The 17,955-nt window shown below is 38.2% G+C and overlaps 1 protein-coding gene across 1 annotated transcript in view; it reads left to right on the top strand.

The window, feature by feature from the left end:
- TTN (titin) overlaps positions 1-17,955 on the top strand; it is a 239,148-nt gene that overhangs the window by 175,323 nt on the left and 45,870 nt on the right. The window contains 30 exon segments of the mRNA XM_068195998.1: positions 96-398; positions 511-792; positions 1,249-1,548; positions 1,634-1,936; positions 2,057-2,365; positions 2,449-2,730; positions 2,990-3,289; positions 3,431-3,724; positions 3,822-6,788; positions 6,885-7,205; positions 7,313-7,597; positions 7,799-8,098; positions 8,385-8,687; positions 9,736-10,011; positions 10,127-10,426; positions 10,517-10,819; positions 11,058-11,357; positions 11,485-11,772; positions 11,868-12,164; positions 12,254-12,556; positions 12,650-12,955; positions 13,716-14,003; positions 14,107-14,397; positions 14,494-14,781; positions 14,947-15,537; positions 15,631-15,735; positions 16,217-16,414; positions 16,500-16,796; positions 16,917-17,504; positions 17,598-17,900. Coding sequence (XP_068052099.1) covers positions 96-398; positions 511-792; positions 1,249-1,548; positions 1,634-1,936; positions 2,057-2,365; positions 2,449-2,730; positions 2,990-3,289; positions 3,431-3,724; positions 3,822-6,788; positions 6,885-7,205; positions 7,313-7,597; positions 7,799-8,098; positions 8,385-8,687; positions 9,736-10,011; positions 10,127-10,426; positions 10,517-10,819; positions 11,058-11,357; positions 11,485-11,772; positions 11,868-12,164; positions 12,254-12,556; positions 12,650-12,955; positions 13,716-14,003; positions 14,107-14,397; positions 14,494-14,781; positions 14,947-15,537; positions 15,631-15,735; positions 16,217-16,414; positions 16,500-16,796; positions 16,917-17,504; positions 17,598-17,900 — 11,871 coding nt within the window.

Genomic DNA, 17,955 nt, shown 5'->3' with positions numbered 1-17,955 from the left:
TTTTTGATTCGGATAACTGTCACATGAGATTAATACACAGGAAGATTCTGAATATGCAGAGAAATGAATCTACCTTATTTTTACTTTATTCACAGCTGTTCCTGACCGTCCAGAAGACCTGGAAGTAAAAGCAGTTACCAAGAACTCTGTTACACTAAGTTGGAACCCTCCAAAATATAATGGTGGCTCAGATATCACCATGTACGTTCTAGAGAGCCGTCTCATTGGAAAAGACAAATTCCACAAAGTTACAAAGGAGAAAATGCTTGATAGGAAATTCACTGTAGAAGGCTTGAAAGAAGGTGACACCTATGAATATCGTGTGAGTGCTTGCAATATTGTGGGGCAAGGCAAGCCATCATTTTGCACTAAACCAATCACATGCAAGGATGAAATTGGTATGTTTCTTTTCCATATTTCTTTTGAAAATAGTAATTACATTTACTGATTCCTTACTTTTTCATATTAATATTGCTGACATTTGTGGGCATTGTGTATTTTGTCTTTCAGCTCCTCCCACACTTGACCTTGACTTTAGAGACAAGCTTATTGTCCGAGTTGGTGAAGCTTTCAGTTTGACAGGACGCTACTCAGGCAAACCTGCACCAAAGGTTACTTGGCTAAAGGATGATGTTGTTGTGAAAGAAGATGACAGAATAAAGATTAAGACAACTCCTACAACTCTTTGTTTGGGGATACTAAAATCTGTCCGTGAAGACACAGGCAGATATTGTGTTACTGTAGAGAACAGCACAGGATCAAGAAAAGGATTTTGTCAAGTTAATGTCGTTGGTAGGTTTTACTGAACAACAATATTGTCTGTGATTTTTGTTGGTGATTAGAATTCATTGATTTTTATAAAATTCAAGTATTGAAATGTGTTCTTTTTTACAATAATTTTATTTACTGCATCCTCAGTTATACTAAAAAGCTATTTATTTTGAGCACATATTTAACTCTGAATTTGTTTATTCAGCATGAATAATTTAATGTCTTTACATGCATTCAGAGAATCTCAGCACTGTAGAAAATGTTAATCACCAAATACATTATAAACATTAAGGAATTAATTCCAGTATGTCAAAGATGTATTACAGAGGAATAGCCCTGAAGTCTTGATTCCTTATTATAACTGTGATGTCAAATTTCTAATTTTATACTATATTTGCTGTATTGACACTGTTTAATCTATGTTGTTTTGTGAAGTTCATAAAAAAGCATGGGTATGCTTTATTTTTTCTTAAACAGATCGCCCATCACCTCCAGTAGGCCCAGTTATATTTGATGAAGTCTTTAAAGATCATATGGTTGTTTCCTGGAAACCTCCATTAGATGATGGAGGCAGTGAAATTACAAATTACATCATTGAGAAGAAGGATACACACAAAGACTTGTGGATGCCAGTTACATCTGCCACAGTGAAAACAACATGCAAAATTCCCAAGCTGCTTGAAGGAAGAGAATATCAAATTCGAATTTATGCTGAAAATCTTTATGGTATAAGCGATCCTCTCATCTCTGATGAGATGAAAGCCAAGGACCGTTTCCGTAAGCTTTTAGTTTTCAATTTTATTTGGATACTCCAGCCTTTATTCTGTTTGTAATGCTCACTCTATTTTTCTTCTCATCTCAGGTGTTCCTGATGCACCTGAGCAACCAATCATTAAGGATGTAACCAAAGACTCTGCAGTAGTGGTTTGGAACAAACCATATGATGGAGGCAAGCCAATAACAAACTACATTGTAGAAAAGAAGGAAACAATGGCTACAAGATGGGTCAAAGCTACCAAAGACCCAATTTTCCCTGGTACAAAGTTCAAAGTACCTGATCTCCTTGAAGGCTGTCAGTATGAATTCCGTGTTTCAGCAGAAAATGAAATTGGTGTTGGTGATCCTAGTCCACCATCAAAGCCAATTTTTGCTAGAGATCCAATCGGTAAAGTATCACATATCATTTCTCATTGAATTTTTAATGCACTCAGTTTCAGTTAAAAAAATTATTCTAATAGTTTCTCTTTTTTTCTCCCATTTCTTTATTGTTTTACTTTTTTAACAGCAAAACCAAGTCCACCTGTTAATCCAGAAGCAGTAGATAAAACTAAAAATTCAGTTGATTTATCTTGGCAACCACCACGCCATGATGGAAATGGCAAGATAATTGGCTACCTTATAGAGTTTCAGAAAGTTGGAGAAGAAGAATGGAAACAGGCTAATCTTACAGCAGATTCTTGTCCTGAAACAAACTACAAAGTCACTGGTCTTACTGAGGGATTAACCTATAAATTCAGGGTCAAGGCAGTCAATGCAGCAGGCGAATCCGATCCAGCACATGTTCCTGATCCGGTAGAAGTAAAGGACAGGCTTGGTGAGTTAATAAAATCAGCTAAGTTAACATACGAACAGACTTATTTTTCCTCATTTTGTAAAAACTTGTATTTTTGATTCCAGAACCTCCTGAGTTAATACTTGATGCTAATATGGCCCGAGAACAGCATGTAAAAGCTGGAGATACCCTGAGACTTAGTGCTGTTATTAAAGGTGTTCCATTCCCAAAAGTTACTTGGAAGAAGGAAGATCATGAGGTCTCACCCAAGGCTGATATTGAAGTTACAGGAGTTGGCAGTAAGCTTGAAATCCGTAACACTGTCCATGAAGATGGTGGAATGTACTCCCTGACAGTTGAAAATCCAGCTGGTTCAAAGACTGTTTCAGTAAAAGTTGTGGTCTTAGGTAATCTTTTTGTGTTCCCTTTATCCAACATCTTTTTACTCTATAACTGAAGATTAGGAAATAAAGGAATTTCTGGAAAATATCTGTAAAGCAAGTTATAAAGCAAGTTATATTTTTATTTTTATGCAAATATTAAAAAATAGAAAAAGGACTAAAAACTACATAAAATATAATATAGTTTATCTTGAAATTTACAAAGGTTTTTAAGAAATGCTTTGGTTACCAAATAAATAACAGGTTATATTTTTATGAATGTTAGATAAGCCTGGTCCACCCAGAAATCTGAAAATCAGTGATGTTAGAAGTGACTCTTGCTACCTCACTTGGATGGAACCGGAAGATGATGGCGGCTCTGTGATTACCAACTATGTGGTGGAGAGGAAAGATGTAGCTTCTGCACAGTGGGTAGCCATCTCATCATCCTCCAAGAAACGCAGTCATATGGCTAAATATCTGATGGAAGGAACTCAGTATCTCTTCCGAGTTGCAGCTGAGAATCAGTATGGTAGAGGTCCATATGTGGAAACACTTAAGCCTATCAAAGCTATAGATCCACTGCGTAAGTGTTTTTCAGTTACATAGTTTGATTTTTTCATATGGCATTTTGTTCATTTTGAGGTTGTCCTGTTGGTATGAACATGATACACTGGTACCGTAGATTTTTCATCCTAGTAACCATTTTGGTTTTATATTTTAAAAGATCCTCCAGGGCCACCAAAGAATCTGCATCATGTTGATGTTGACAAGACTGAAGTTTCCCTTGTTTGGAATCGACCAGATCGTGATGGTGGTGCTGAGATAACTGGGTATTTGGTGGAATATCAAGAAGATGGTGCAGATGAATGGACAAAGTTCCAGACAGTCCCTATGCTAGACTGTGTTGTTACAGGCCTACAGAAAGGAAAAATATACAAATTCCGTGTGAGAGCTCAAAACATTGTTGGTCTTAGCCTTCCAGATACAACAATACCAATAGAGTGTCAGGAAAAACTAGGTAATTTTTGGTTTTTCATGTTTTTTCACTGATTTTTTTCTCTTTTTCTATAAGCATTTGCCCCGAAAAAATAATTTCTATTTTTCTCTAATTTCAGTACCTCCATCCGTGGATCTAGATGTGAAGTTAATTGAAGGTCTTGTTGTTAAAGCTGGCACCACAGTGCGCCTTCCAGCAATTATGAGAGGTGTGCCAGTTCCCACAGCAAAATGGGTTACAGATGACACCGAAATTAAACCAGATGGCAAATACAAGATTGAAACTGACAATTACTCAACTGTGCTTACTATCAAAGACTGTGTAAGAAAAGATACAGGAGAATATCTACTCACAGTATCTAATGCAGCTGGCAGCAAAACTGTGGCTCTGCACCTTACAGTTTTGGATGTTCCAGGCCCACCAACTGGTCCTATTAATATTCTTGAAGTAACACCAGAATATATGGTTATTTCTTGGCGCCCTCCTAAAGATGATGGTGGGAGTCCTGTAATAAATTATATTGTCGAGAAGCGTCAATCAAAGAAAGAAACTTGGGGAGTGGTTAGCTCTGGAACAAGTCACACAAAAATTAAGGTTCCACGACTGCAGAAAGGCTGTGAATATATTTTCCGTGTTCGTGCAGAAAATAAGATAGGCATTGGTGCACCCCTGGATTCAGAACCAACAGTTGCTAAATACATGTTTGATCCACCATCCCCACCTGGTAAACCAACTGTTTATGATATTACAGAAAATGCTGCAACAGTGTCTTGGACCCTACCAAAATCTGATGGTGGAACTCCAATAACTGGTTATATACTTGAACGTCGGGAAGCATCTGGTAAATGGGTGCGTGTCAATAAGACACCTATACTTGATATGAAATACAGAGTCACTGGTCTTTTTGAAGGAAACACATATGAATTCAGAGTTTTTGCAGAAAACATGGTGGGCTTAAGCAAACCATCTCCAAGCTCTGATCCAATAAAAGCATCACGTCCTATCACTCCTCCTGGACCACCTATAAATCCAAAATTAAAAGACAAAACTAAGGAATCAGCTGATCTTGTGTGGACAAAGCCCCTCAAGGATGGTGGCAGCCCAATTCTGGGATACATTGTGGAATGTCAAAAAAGTGGAACTACACAGTGGAATAGGATTAATAAAGATGAACTCATTAGACAGTGTGCTTTCAGAGTACCTGGATTAATAGAAGGAAATGAATATAAATTCAGAATAAAAGCTGTCAACATCGTAGGAGAGGGAGAACCAAGAGAACTACCAGAAACTGTACTTGCAAAAGATATTCTTTCTCCTCCAGAAATAAGCCTAGATGTGACCTGTCGAGACTTAATTACTGTCCGAGTAGGTCAAACAATACGTATTACTGGTAAGGTAAAAGGCAGACCAGATCCTGAAATAACATGGTCTAAAGATGGCAAAGTACTAGTCCAAGAAAAGCATGTTGAAATACTTCATGATCTACCTAATGTTGAACTGCAAGTCAAAGAAGCCAAAAGATCTGATCATGGCAAATATATAATAGCAGCTAAAAACAGCTGTGGACAGGCTCAAGCTTTTGCTGTTGTTAATGTACTTGACAGACCTGGACCGTGTCAGAACCTGAAAATAAGCTATGTCACAAAAGACTCTTGTATGATCTCTTGGGAGAGTCCAGTGGATAATGGTGGCTCTGAAATTACAAATTACATAGTAGAATACCGTCAACCGAATCAGAGGGGATGGTCAATTGTCTCCTCTGATATTACTAAGCGATTAGTAAAGGCAAATCTTGTAGAGAACCGTGAATACTTCTTCAGAGTTTGTGCAGAGAACAAAATAGGTCCAGGTCCTTGCATTGAGACCAAGACTCCTATCCTTGCTATCAATCCTATTGACAAGCCTGGAGAGCCAGAAAATCTTCACATTGCAGAGAAAGGAAAGACATTTGTATACCTGAAATGGAGAAGGCCAGATTATGATGGTGGAAGTCCTAATTTAAGTTACCATGTTGAGAGAAAACTGAAAGATTCAGATGAATGGGAAAGAGTTCACAAAGGCAGCATTAAGGAAACACACTACATGGTAGATAAATGTGTGGAAAATAAAATTTATCAATTCCGAGTTCAAACTAAGAATGAGGCTGGTGAAAGTAACTGGGTAAAAACAGCTGAAGTTGTTGTGAAGGAAGATCTCCAGAAACCAGTGCTAGATTTGAAGTTAAGTGGGGTTCTAACTGTGAAAGCAGGTGACACAATTAGAATTGAGGCTGGAGTCAGAGGAAAACCACAGCCTGAAGTTGTATGGGCAAAAGACAAAGATGCCACAGATCTCACCAGATCTCCAAGAGTCAGTATTGAAAACACTTCTGACACATCTAAGTTTGTACTTACAAAATCAAGGCGTACTGATGGTGGGAAGTATGTGATTACGGCAACTAATGCAGCTGGTAGCTTTGTAGCATATGCTACTGTTATTGTCTTGGATAAACCAGGTCCCGTACGGAACTTGAAGGTCACTGACATTTCAAGTGATAGATGTACTGTTACTTGGGATCCTCCAGAAGATGATGGTGGTTGTGAAATACAGAACTACATCCTGGAAAAATGTGAAAGCAAGCGTATGGTTTGGTCTACATATTCTTCCTCTGTCCTAACAAACTATGCCAAAGTGACACGCCTCATTGAAGGTAATGAATATATATTCAGAGTGCGTGCAGAGAATAAAATGGGCACTGGTCCACCAACAGAAACACATCCAATTATTGCAAAAACGAAATATGATAGACCTGGACGTCCCGACCCTCCAGATGTCACAAGAGTCAGCAAAGAAGAGATGACTGTAGTTTGGAATCCACCAGAATATGATGGTGGCAAATCAATTACAGGATACATTCTAGAGAAGAAGGAGAAACGGTCACTAAGATGGGTTCCTGTTACTAAAACTCCCATCCCAGAGAGACGCAAGAAGGTTACTAATCTCTTCCCTGGTCACGAATACCAGTTCCGCGTCAGTGCTGAAAATGAAGTTGGACTTGGAGAACCAAGCTTACCATCAAGACCTGTAATAGCCAAAGACCCAATAGGTAAAATACCACTGAATTTTTCTGTGTTATTTCAATGTTAACAGATTGCTAAACTGTGCAGCTGTGTTCTAATCTGTAATTTTTACTGTCTTGCAGAACCACCTGGTCCTCCCACAAACTTGAGAGTGGTTGATAGCACGAAGACTTCTTTAACCCTTGGCTGGGGAAAACCAGTGTACGATGGTGGTGCCCCGATTATTGGATATGTTGTGGAAATGAGACCAAAAGTTGAGGGTGCTGATCCTGAAGCAGGATGGAAACGATGTAATGTTGCTGCTCAAGTTATTCATACAGAATTCACAGCTACCAGCCTGGATGAGAAGCAATTATATGAGTTTAGGGTTTCTGCCCAAAACCAGGTTGGCCTGGGCCGACCAGCAGAATTGAAAGAAGCTGTGTCTCCCAAAGAAATACTTGGTGGGTTTTCCATTTTCTTTTGGGGTGTTTACATACAACACTTTATTTGCTTTATGCTTATTTTATTTAATGTGCAAAACTTTGCATTTTATTTCTTTCTCTTTCAGAACCTCCTGAGATTGAGCTGGATGCCAGCATGAGAAAGTTAGTCACAGTCAGAGCAGGATGCCCTATTAGACTTTTTGCCATTGTGAGGGGTCGTCCAGCGCCAAAAGTTACCTGGAGGAGAATGGGTATTGATAATGTTATCAGAAAAGGACAAGTTGATCTGGTTGACACTATGGCCTTCTGTGTCATTCCTGATTCAACACGTGATGACTCAGGCAAATATTCATTGACACTTGTTAATGCAGCTGGAGAAAAGGCTGTATTTGTGAACGTCAGAGTTCTGGGTAAGTAATGAGAGAAATACCTCAAGACAATTTAAAAACTATTTTGGATGTTCCTAGCAAGAATATTTATTATCCTCAGGTGCAACAGTTTTTGAGCATAATTCTGTCACCTAACACTAACTCCCTCCATGTAGACAGCTTTTGGTGCCCTTTAACTTATTAAAGAACAAAATACTAAGATAAATTGAAATTTCTTCATAGATACTCCTGGACCTGTGTCAGACTTCAAGGTTTCAGATGTCACCAAGATGTCCTGCCATCTTTCATGGGCACCTCCAGAGAATGATGGGGGTAGCCCAGTGACTCATTACATCCTGCAGAAACGGGAGGCTGACAGGAAGACATGGGCAACAGTCACAGCAGAACTAAAGAAAACTAGTTTCCAAATAGCGAACCTTGTGCCTGGGAATGAATATTACTTCAGAGTAACAGCAGTGAATGAATATGGGTCAGGTGTTCCAAGTGACATACCAAAACCTGTTCTAGCAACAGATCCTCTAAGTGAGTATGCCTTTATGTATATTTGATGTTTGCCTCTATGGATGTTTTCTGTTTGTTTTTCTCTAATTTTAGCAGATCTTTTCATTTTTTGAGTTAGTGCTTCTAAATGGAACAATGCTGCTAACTACTCACATATAAACATAAGTATGTCTGTATCAGTTTCTTTCAAATAATATGATCAATGAGTATTTGAAATTGTTGAATTTGCATGGATAGCATCCAATATTCAAGAGTAAGAAAATCTTGGAAATTCGATGTTTAATATGTTCCTTTTTTCCCCTGAAAGGTGAACCTGATCCACCAAGAAAACTTGAAGTTACTGAAATTACAAAGAATAGTGCTACTTTAGGCTGGCTGCCACCACTGCGTGATGGAGGCTCTAAAATTGACGGATACATTGTTAGCTACAAAGAACACGATCAACCAGCAGATCGCTGGACGGAATATTCAGTTGTTAAAGATCTGTCCATTGTTGTAGCTGGTCTGAAAGAAGGAAAGAAGTACAACTTCAGAGTGGCAGCTAGAAATGCTGTAGGAGTAAGTTTGCCAATAGAAGCTACAGGAGAATATGAAATTAAAGAACAACTCAGTAAGTAACAATTTAAATACTACCTAATATACTGCTGCAGTAATTAAATAGCGAGATATACAGGTTTTTGAGTCACAGAAAGACATTTGCTTTATGGAATAATCTGGAGGATTATATTTAATTGTACTGAATATTTTGACAGGTCAGAAAAAAAAACGAGAGTTGACCACTAATTCAGAATTATTAAATAATTTTTCAGGTACAGTTTCAGTTGGAACCAAAAGATAAGAATTAGACAGTACTAATCAATACCTTCAAAGAAGTCTAAATGAAAGAGAAGAAGTGTCAGACTGGTAGTTTGAGAGATACATGGGAAAGCTGTTTTAATATAAGAGAAAATAAGTGGTTTATATTGTAAAGTTGGTTGAGAATCTAAAACAAAAATCATGGCGGACAGGTTGGCCTATTGGCCTATCAGGGTTTCTGAGACACAGGAAGATGTAGGGTAAGGGCAAGATGAGTAGAATCTTCTTAATTTGGGACATGGGAAGAAAAAGAGAGAGGTACAGGAATAGGAGAATGAAAACTAGCCAGTGGAAGGAAGTACACCAAACATGCTGCCAGGTTTCTCTTGGGAAAATACTGATTTTGTGCAAAAGAAGAAGTAGGAGAAAAATAATTCGAGGATACAGAAAGACTGACTGTGCAAGCAGGTTTATCTCAGTAAGAACTTCAGTTTTCTTCTACATGTTTCTTGTAGAAGGTCAGCAATAAGCAAGCAGCAGGTTTCAGATAAAAAAAAAGAAATTATATTTTGTGTGTTAATAGTGCACAAATCTCTACATAAATGTGTGTGAAGGCAATCCAAATTCATAAATATTCTCTTATAAACTGTACAATAATACAAAGTAAGACTGGAATGGATATTGCCACCTGCAGAAACGAAAGTTGTCCATAAGTGGAACCTAAATTAAAGAATTTCTAGTCATTCATACAGGTGATTCCACTTAAGAGAGATGCAGAGATGTTTCACATGAAAAAATAAGAAGTAAATTAATATGTCAAAGAAGTTGAATTTATATGCCTCTGTGTGATTTTTTTTTTACAGTCCCACCTAAGATTCTGATGCCTGATCATGTTCACATTAAAGCTGGAAAGAAATTGAGAATTGAAGCTCATGTATATGGGAAGCCTCAGCCAGTCTGTAAATGGCTGAAGGGAGATCAAGATGTAGTTACATCCAGTCGCCTTGCTGTGCATAAAGCAGAAAAGTCTTCTGTTCTTATCATTAAGGATGTGACTAGAAAAGATACTGATTTTTACACTCTTACTGCAGAAAATAGTTCTGGTACTGATAGTCAGAAAATCAAAGTGACAGTCATGGGTATGTTCCATTTGGTTGTTTTTCAGTCCAGCTTTATACAAAGCTGGTTTTACTATATTCCAGTGGTTGCCATTTTATTTCATCCCTTTTTTCTTTATATACTTTTTTCATGCAGATAAACCAGGTCCGCCACAGCCTCCATTTGATATTTCTGAAATAGATGCTGATGCTTGCACTCTTTCATGGCACATACCTCTTGAAGATGGTGGCAGCAACATTACAAACTATGTAGTTGAAAAATGTGATGTAGGCCGAGGAGACTGGGTAACAGCTTTATCTTCTGTCACAAAGACAAGCTGCAGAATTGGAAAACTGATTCCTGGAGAAGAGTATATGTTCCGTGTTCGTGCTGAAAATCGTTTTGGGATTTCTGAGCCACTTGCTTCTGGCAAGATGATCGCAAGATTCCCATTTGGTATGCCAGTTTTTGATAGCAGCATTTGTCTATTTAAACTTTCTAATAAGAAATCATACAATTGATGTCTATCTTCATATTACTTTCTAGATGTTCCCAGTGAACCAAAGAACGCACGTATTACCAAGGTCAATAAGGACTGCATTTTTGTTGCTTGGGATAAACCCGATAGCGATGGAGGCAGTCCAATCACTGGTTATCTCATTGAGCGCAAAGAAAGGAACAGTTTACTGTGGGTGAAAGCTAATGACACAGCTGTGCGCTCCACAGAATACCCTTGTGTGGGCCTCATCGAAGGTCTTGAGTATACTTTCAGAATTTATGCATTGAACAGAGCAGGAGCAAGTAAACCTAGTAAACCAACCGAGTTTGTCACAGCAAGAGCACCAGTTGGTAAGCCATCTATACCAATACTTTTCAACAGACTGTTTTATAGTAATTTCCAATATATCTGCAACTTATTATGATCTTTAGTTTGCCCTTCTGTTTATACTTTCATGTTTATTATGACATCACTCTAATTGTACTGTCTAGGTATGCAGTAAATAGGATCCAGTAATATTAAAGCCATTTTTTTATGTGTTAGCTCTTTTTTGAAAAATATACTATAATATGTTTTTATTTGCCATAGATCCCCCTGGAAAACCTGAAGTTATTGATGTCACTAAGAGTACTGCATCACTGATATGGACAAGACCAAAGCATGATGGTGGTAGCAAACTTATTGGCTACTTTGTGGAGGCTTGCAAATTACCCGGTGATAAGTGGGTTCGGTGCAATACAACTCCATATCAAATACCCCTGGAAGAGTACACTGTGACTGATTTGGAAGAAAATGCTCAGTACCAATTTAGAGCAATTGCCAAGACAGCAGTTAACATTAGCCGACCTTCAGAACCTTCTGATCCAGTGACCATTCATCCAGAAAATGGTAAGGAATAAAAAAAGATTTGATAGCTCTGGAAGGAGTCTGTGCATGTCAGGAACTAACAGTCATGTGAAGAATGAGATATTTATCTCCTACTAGATCGATTAACTCTTGGACTCTTTCCTTTCAGTTCCTCCCAGAATAGAGTTGGATCTCTCTATGCAATCACAGCTTACAGTAAAAGCTGGAACTAATGTGCGTCTGGAGGCAAATGTGTATGGCAAGCCAATGCCAGCAATCACATGGAAGAAAGAAGGAGAAGTTTTAAAGCCATCTGAAGGTCTTAAGATCACCACGAAGAGAAATCTTGCTACAGTTGAGTTGTTCAGTGTTAACAGGAAGCAAACGGGAGACTACACTATTACTGCTGAAAATGCAAGTGGATCAAAGTCAGCAACCATTAGGCTTAAAGTACTTGGTAAGCTAAAGACTGTCTGTTAATAAATGCATTTATAATAATTAAATCATATAGCAAGAGTTACAACTATAACAATGTGATGTTAATTGTTCTAGATAAGCCTGGCCCACCAGCTTCTGTCAAAATCAAACATATGTATGCAGATCGTGCAATGCTTTCTTGGGAGCCTCCTTTGGAAGATGGAGGTTCAGAAATTACTAACTACATTGTAGACAAGCGTGAAACAAGCAGACCTAACTGGGCCCAAGTCAGTGCCAATGTACCCATTACAAGCTGCACAGTGGAGAGACTAATAGAAGGACATGAGTATCAGTTCCGCATTTGTGCTGAAAACAAATACGGTGTTGGAGACCCCATCTTAACTGAACCTGCAGTTGCTAAGAACCCATATGGTATGTGCTTTGTGGAATAGTTTCATTAGTCACTGGGGTTTTGTCTATACTTAAGAATGTAAATGTAATTTTTGAATAAATCTCCACAGATGTGCCTGGACCTTGTGATCCACCAGTAATTAGCAATGTAACAAAAGACTTTATGACTGTTAGCTGGAAGCCACCGGCTAGTGATGGTGGATCCCCAATAACTGGCTATATACTTGAGAAGCGTGAAACGAAGGCTCTTAACTGGACAAAAGTAAACAGGAAGCCTGTCATTGAAAGAACTGTTAAAGCTACAGGACTCCAAGAAGGAACAGAGTATGAGTTCCGGGTGATAGCATTGAATAAGGCTGGACCTGGCAAGCCTAGTGCACCATCTAAAGCAGTGTATGCTCGTGACCCTCAATGTAAGCTACAAGTCTCAGATATTTTCAATTATTATTTCCAAATATTATCATGCAGCATTTGGTATGCTAACTTTATGTTGTTTTAATTCCCAGATCCTCCTGGCCCACCTGCTTTCCCAAAAGTGGTTGATACTACTCATCATTCGATAAGCCTGTCATGGAGCAAACCAGCATATGATGGAGGAAGCCCTATCATTGGTTACCTAGTGGAATCAAAACGAGCTGACACAGACAACTGGGTCAGATGCAATCTACCCAAAAATTTACAGGCTACAGAATTTGTGGTAACAGGGCTGATGGAAGACACAGAGTACCAGTTCCGTGTTTATGCTGTCAATAAGATTGGATACAGCGATCCAAGTGATGTTCCAGATAAACACACTGCCAAAGATATTTTAAGTATGTTCACTGAAAACACATTGCCTTGTTGACTTTTGCTTCGATTTACGGGATGAGTTTCAAAGACACACTCTGTCACAGGTCACAGGCACAGATTAATTTGAAACATGTGGGCTAACAGTGGCTAATTTGGAAGAAAACAGGGCAGTTAGGAACAGAATAGAATTTGGTGTCTGCTTTTTTCATTGTATGCTTTATAGCTTTCTGCCTCCTACTGGATCTTCAAAATTATTTTTCTTTTTCTAATCATAATATTAGAATTTTCAGATCTCTCATCTTCCTTAAAACTTTCAGTCACCTTCATATCTTCTAAATAATTTGAAGCCAAGATTACTATTCTAAGCAGCTGTATGATACTCCTTGATTGTATGACACTTACTCCTTAAGATACATGCTAGCTTTTGTATGCATTTTGCTGTACCTACAAAAGCATTGCTTCACCAAACTATCTTAGTTCAAGAAAAGCATTAGAGACAAGGGTGCTCTGAAACTCCTTTGAATTTTAGAGAAACTAAGAGCCTTTCTAACATAAATTGCGTAAAGGCAGAAAAAAAAGAGGTGAAATCACTGCAAAAATAAAGGTATATTTTCAAATTATCTTCAAACAAGAGTCAGGACACTTACTAACATCATCACAGGCATGAGAAGTTGGGTAGTCTAGCAAAATTCCAGTAAAAATGGGAGTTTTTGTCACAGTAACTTTTGTGATAATCTTAAAGATAGTGTTTTAATTACGTGTGGTTTTTTCTTAATCACACAGTTCCACCTGAAGGAGAACTTGATGCAGAACTAAGGAAAGTCCTTGTGTTGCGTGCTGGAGTCACAATGAGACTTTACGTGCCAGTAAGAGGACGTCCACCTCCTAAGATTTCATGGTCTAAAGTGGGTGCCAACCTAAGAGATAGACAAGGATTAGACATCAAATCAACTGATTTTGATACCTTCCTGCGTTGTGAAAATGTAAATAAATATGATGCTGGAAAATACGTCCTCAGTCTAGAGAACAGCTGTGGCAAAAAGTCATACACCATTGTTGTAAAAGTACTTGGTAAGTCTCAGGGCTTTCCCCATTATTATATATTTGTTAACCTTTTAACTGTTTTTCAAAAGTCTATTACTAAATCAAATATGGTGTTGTTGTGTTTATGCAGATACTCCAGGCCCACCCATTAACCTGATTGTAAAGGAAGCATCTAAAGATTCTGCCTTCATTACGTGGGAACCTCCTCTAGTAGATGGGGGCAGTCCAATCACAAATTATGTTGTTGAAAAACGTGATGCAGAAAGAAAATCATGGTCCACAGTAACAACAGAATGTCCAAAGACAAGCTACAGGATAACTAATTTAGAAGAAGGCAAATCTTACTTCTTCAGAGTTTTTGCTGAAAATGAATATGGTATTGGTGATCCTTGTGAAACTCGTGATGCTGTCAAAGCTTCTGGTAGGAAAAATGAATCCTTTTCACCTATTTTTTTTAGTTCAAATGATCTTTATTTTTAGCTTGAATTAAAACTTACTCTCCTTTTCTTCCTTCTAGAAACACCTGGGCCGGTTGTGGACCTAAAAGCTTCAGCTGTAACAAAATCTTCATGCAATTTAGTATGGAAGAAACCTATCAGTGATGGTGGCAGCCGTATTTCTGCATATATTGTTGAGGTCCTGATTGGTGAAGATAAATGGCAAGAAGTCATGCGGGGAAAGAACCTCCATTTTTCAATGAGAGACTTAAAAGAAGGACAAGAATACACTTTCAGAGTGAGGGCCCAAAATGATGCTGGATATGGAACTCCATCAGAGATCACAATTGTTGCAAGAGATGATGTTGGTGAGAAGCAAGATCATTAATTCAATGCTTTACTTACCCAAATTATAATTTATGCATGCTATCATTACCACGTATACATAGAAATGTATACACCTTTAAAACAGCATCTTAATTTTACCAGAGTTTATGTATGGTGGAATAACTGGATTCCTTCACTTTTTACAGCGCCACCTGAACTTGACTTAAGAGATCTACCTGATTTGTGCTATACTGCTAAAGAGGGTAGCAATTTCCGTCTTAAAATCCCTATGAAGGGCAAGCCTGTCCCAACTGTAACTTGGAAGAAGGATGAAGACCAGGCAATTACTGAGAGTGGAAGAGTTGCATTTGAATCTACAGCAGTTAACACCACCCTTGTAGTACATGACTGCCAGAAAGCTGATGCAGGAAAATACACAATAACTCTGAGGAATGTTGCTGGCAGCAAGGAAGGCACTATTTTTGTGAAAGTTGTTGGCAAACCTGGCATACCAACAGGTCCAGTGAAATTTGAAGAAGTCACAGCTGATGCCATAACCTTAAAATGGGGCCCTCCAAAAGACGATGGTGGTTCAGAAATCACTAACTATGTTCTAGAGAAGAGAGATAATGTAAACAATAAGTGGGTGACTTGTGCCTCTGCAGTCCAGAAAACCACATTTAGAGTTACAAGACTTCATGAAGGAAATGAATATACATTCAGGATCAGGGCTGAAAATAAATATGGAGTAGGGGAAGGTCTTAAATCAGAGCCTGTCATTGCAAAACATCCATTTGGTAAGTATCCACTATAATTTTTGAAATCTTCAAAATTTATTTTTGAGGTGATAATAATTTTTAACACTGCTGCATTTTTTCAATATTGTTTAGATGTACCAGATGCTCCTCCACCTCCCAATATTGTTGCTGTTCGGCATGAGTCTGTAGCTTTAACTTGGACTGATCCCAGAAGAACTGGAGGTTCACCAATAACAGGTACATCCCCCAAAACCTCCTTAGTATTTCAGTTCTTAACATTTCTCTCTGTCAAAAGGTAAGATAAAAGTAGCAGGTGTTTATGCACTAAATTGAGTCATTGATTGATTTACTGAATGATTTCACTGGTTTACTTCCTATTAAAAAAAAAGAAATAACTGAAATATTGGGAAAATACTAAATGAGAAATAATATCTTTGCTCAGAGCCAAAATATGTAAAGAAATAAACCCAAATCCACCTGTATGTGACAATACTTGGGTCTACAAAATTAGCAATTTGCATTTACAAACACCTCCTCATTGCAATTATGTACATCCGTCATGTATGTCCACATCCATTTCTTAACCTGATTTTCAGTGCTCCTCTTGCCTAATGCATATGCAATGTGCAGTACAGGCAGTATAATGTTTGACAATGCTGTGAGAAATTAGGATTTCTAGAAACCCCTCCATATTTTTATCTCATCATTTATCTTCTAGGTTATCACATTGAAGTTAAAGAAAGAAATAGTCTTCTGTGGAAGAGAGCAAATACAACACCAATAAGAATGAAAGATTTCAGAGTGACAGGGTTAACTGAAGGTCTGGAATATGAATTCAGAGTAATGGCAATCAATATGGCTGGAGTTGGTAAACCGAGTCTTCCATCTGAACCAGTTGTGGCACTTGATCCTATTGGTAAGTCATCAGGAGAATAAAAAGGAAAATTCTGAAATTTGAAATATCTTTTGTTTGACTGCTATTTATTATTTTTTTCTTCTAGATCCTCCTGGGAAACCTGAAGTTATCAATGTAACCAGGAACTCAGTAACACTCATTTGGACAGAACCAAAATATGATGGTGGACATAAATTAACTGGCTATATTGTTGAAAAGCGTGATTTACCCAAAAAGACTTGGATGAAAGCTAATCATGTGAATGTTCCAGACTGTGCATTTACTGTAACTGACCTTACTGAAGGCTGCAAATATGAATTCAGAATTAGAGCAAAGAACACTGCTGGAGCTATCAGTCCTCCATCTGAATCCACAGGAACCATAATATGCAAGGATGAGTATGGTATGTAGATAGCATTTAAAAGGCAGAATTTTACTTGAATAATTATTACCAAATCTCTTTTGTTTCCTCTCCTTGTGTTCTTGTTGTAACAATCAGTATTTTTTGACTTTGTTTTGACAGAGGCACCAAGCATTGTTCTGGATCCTACTCTGAAGGAAGGTTTAACAGTAAAAGCAGGAGAAACCATCACACTGTCTGCTATTAGCATCCGTGGCAAACCACCTCCAACTTCAGCATGGTCCAAAGCTGGAAAAGATTTTAGACCCTCAGAGCTTGTGCACATTGAAACCAAACCAACTTCTTCTACTCTAAGTGTCAAATATGCAGCCAGAAAAGATTCTGGAGAATACACCATCACTGCAACCAATCCTTTCGGCACTAAACAGGAGACTGTACATGTGAAAGTTTTAGATATTCCAGGACCTCCAGGGCCTATTGAGATCAGCAATGTTTCAGCAGAAAAAGCAACTCTTACATGGACACCTCCTGCAGAAGATGGTGGATCACCAGTAAAATCATATGTTCTTGAAAAGAGAGAAACTAGTCGACTGCTCTGGACATTGGTTGCTGAAAACATTGAGAGCTGTAGGCATGTTGTTAGCAAACTCATTCAAGGAAATGAATATGTTTTCCGTGTCTCAGCAGTAAATCAGTATGGCAAGGGTGAACCAGTACAATCAGAACCAGTTAAAATGGTGGATAGATTTGGTAAGTAGAACAAGCTAAGGAATTCCAGTGTGGTTTTATTAATTTCTAAAGACTGGATTTTTTGTTTAACTATACCCTTTTCTCCCTGAACAGGTCCTCCAGGCCCTCCTGGAAAACCAGAAGTAACAAATGTGACTAAAAATACTGTCACAGTTACCTGGAAAAGGCCAGTTGATGATGGTGGAAGTGAAATCACAGGTTACCATGTGGAGCGAAGAGAAAAGAAAGGTTTAAGATGGGTGAGAGCAACAAAGAAACCAGTTTCAGATCTTAGATGCAAAGTAACTGGTCTTTTGGAAGGAAACGAATATGAATTCCGTGTCAGTGCAGAAAACAGAGCTGGAGTCGGACCACCAAGTGATACTTCAAACTCAGTCCTTTGCAAAGATGTTGCATGTCAGTATCATGCTTTTTCTTTTTGGGGGTGGGCGGGACGGGTAGGGAGCACATT

The sequence above is a fragment of the Anomalospiza imberbis genome, chromosome 7, assembly GCF_031753505.1.
Source record: "Anomalospiza imberbis isolate Cuckoo-Finch-1a 21T00152 chromosome 7, ASM3175350v1, whole genome shotgun sequence".
In the NCBI taxonomy this organism is placed as follows: domain Eukaryota; kingdom Metazoa; phylum Chordata; class Aves; order Passeriformes; family Viduidae; genus Anomalospiza; species Anomalospiza imberbis.
This window is presented reverse-complemented; position numbering and strand designations above follow the sequence as displayed.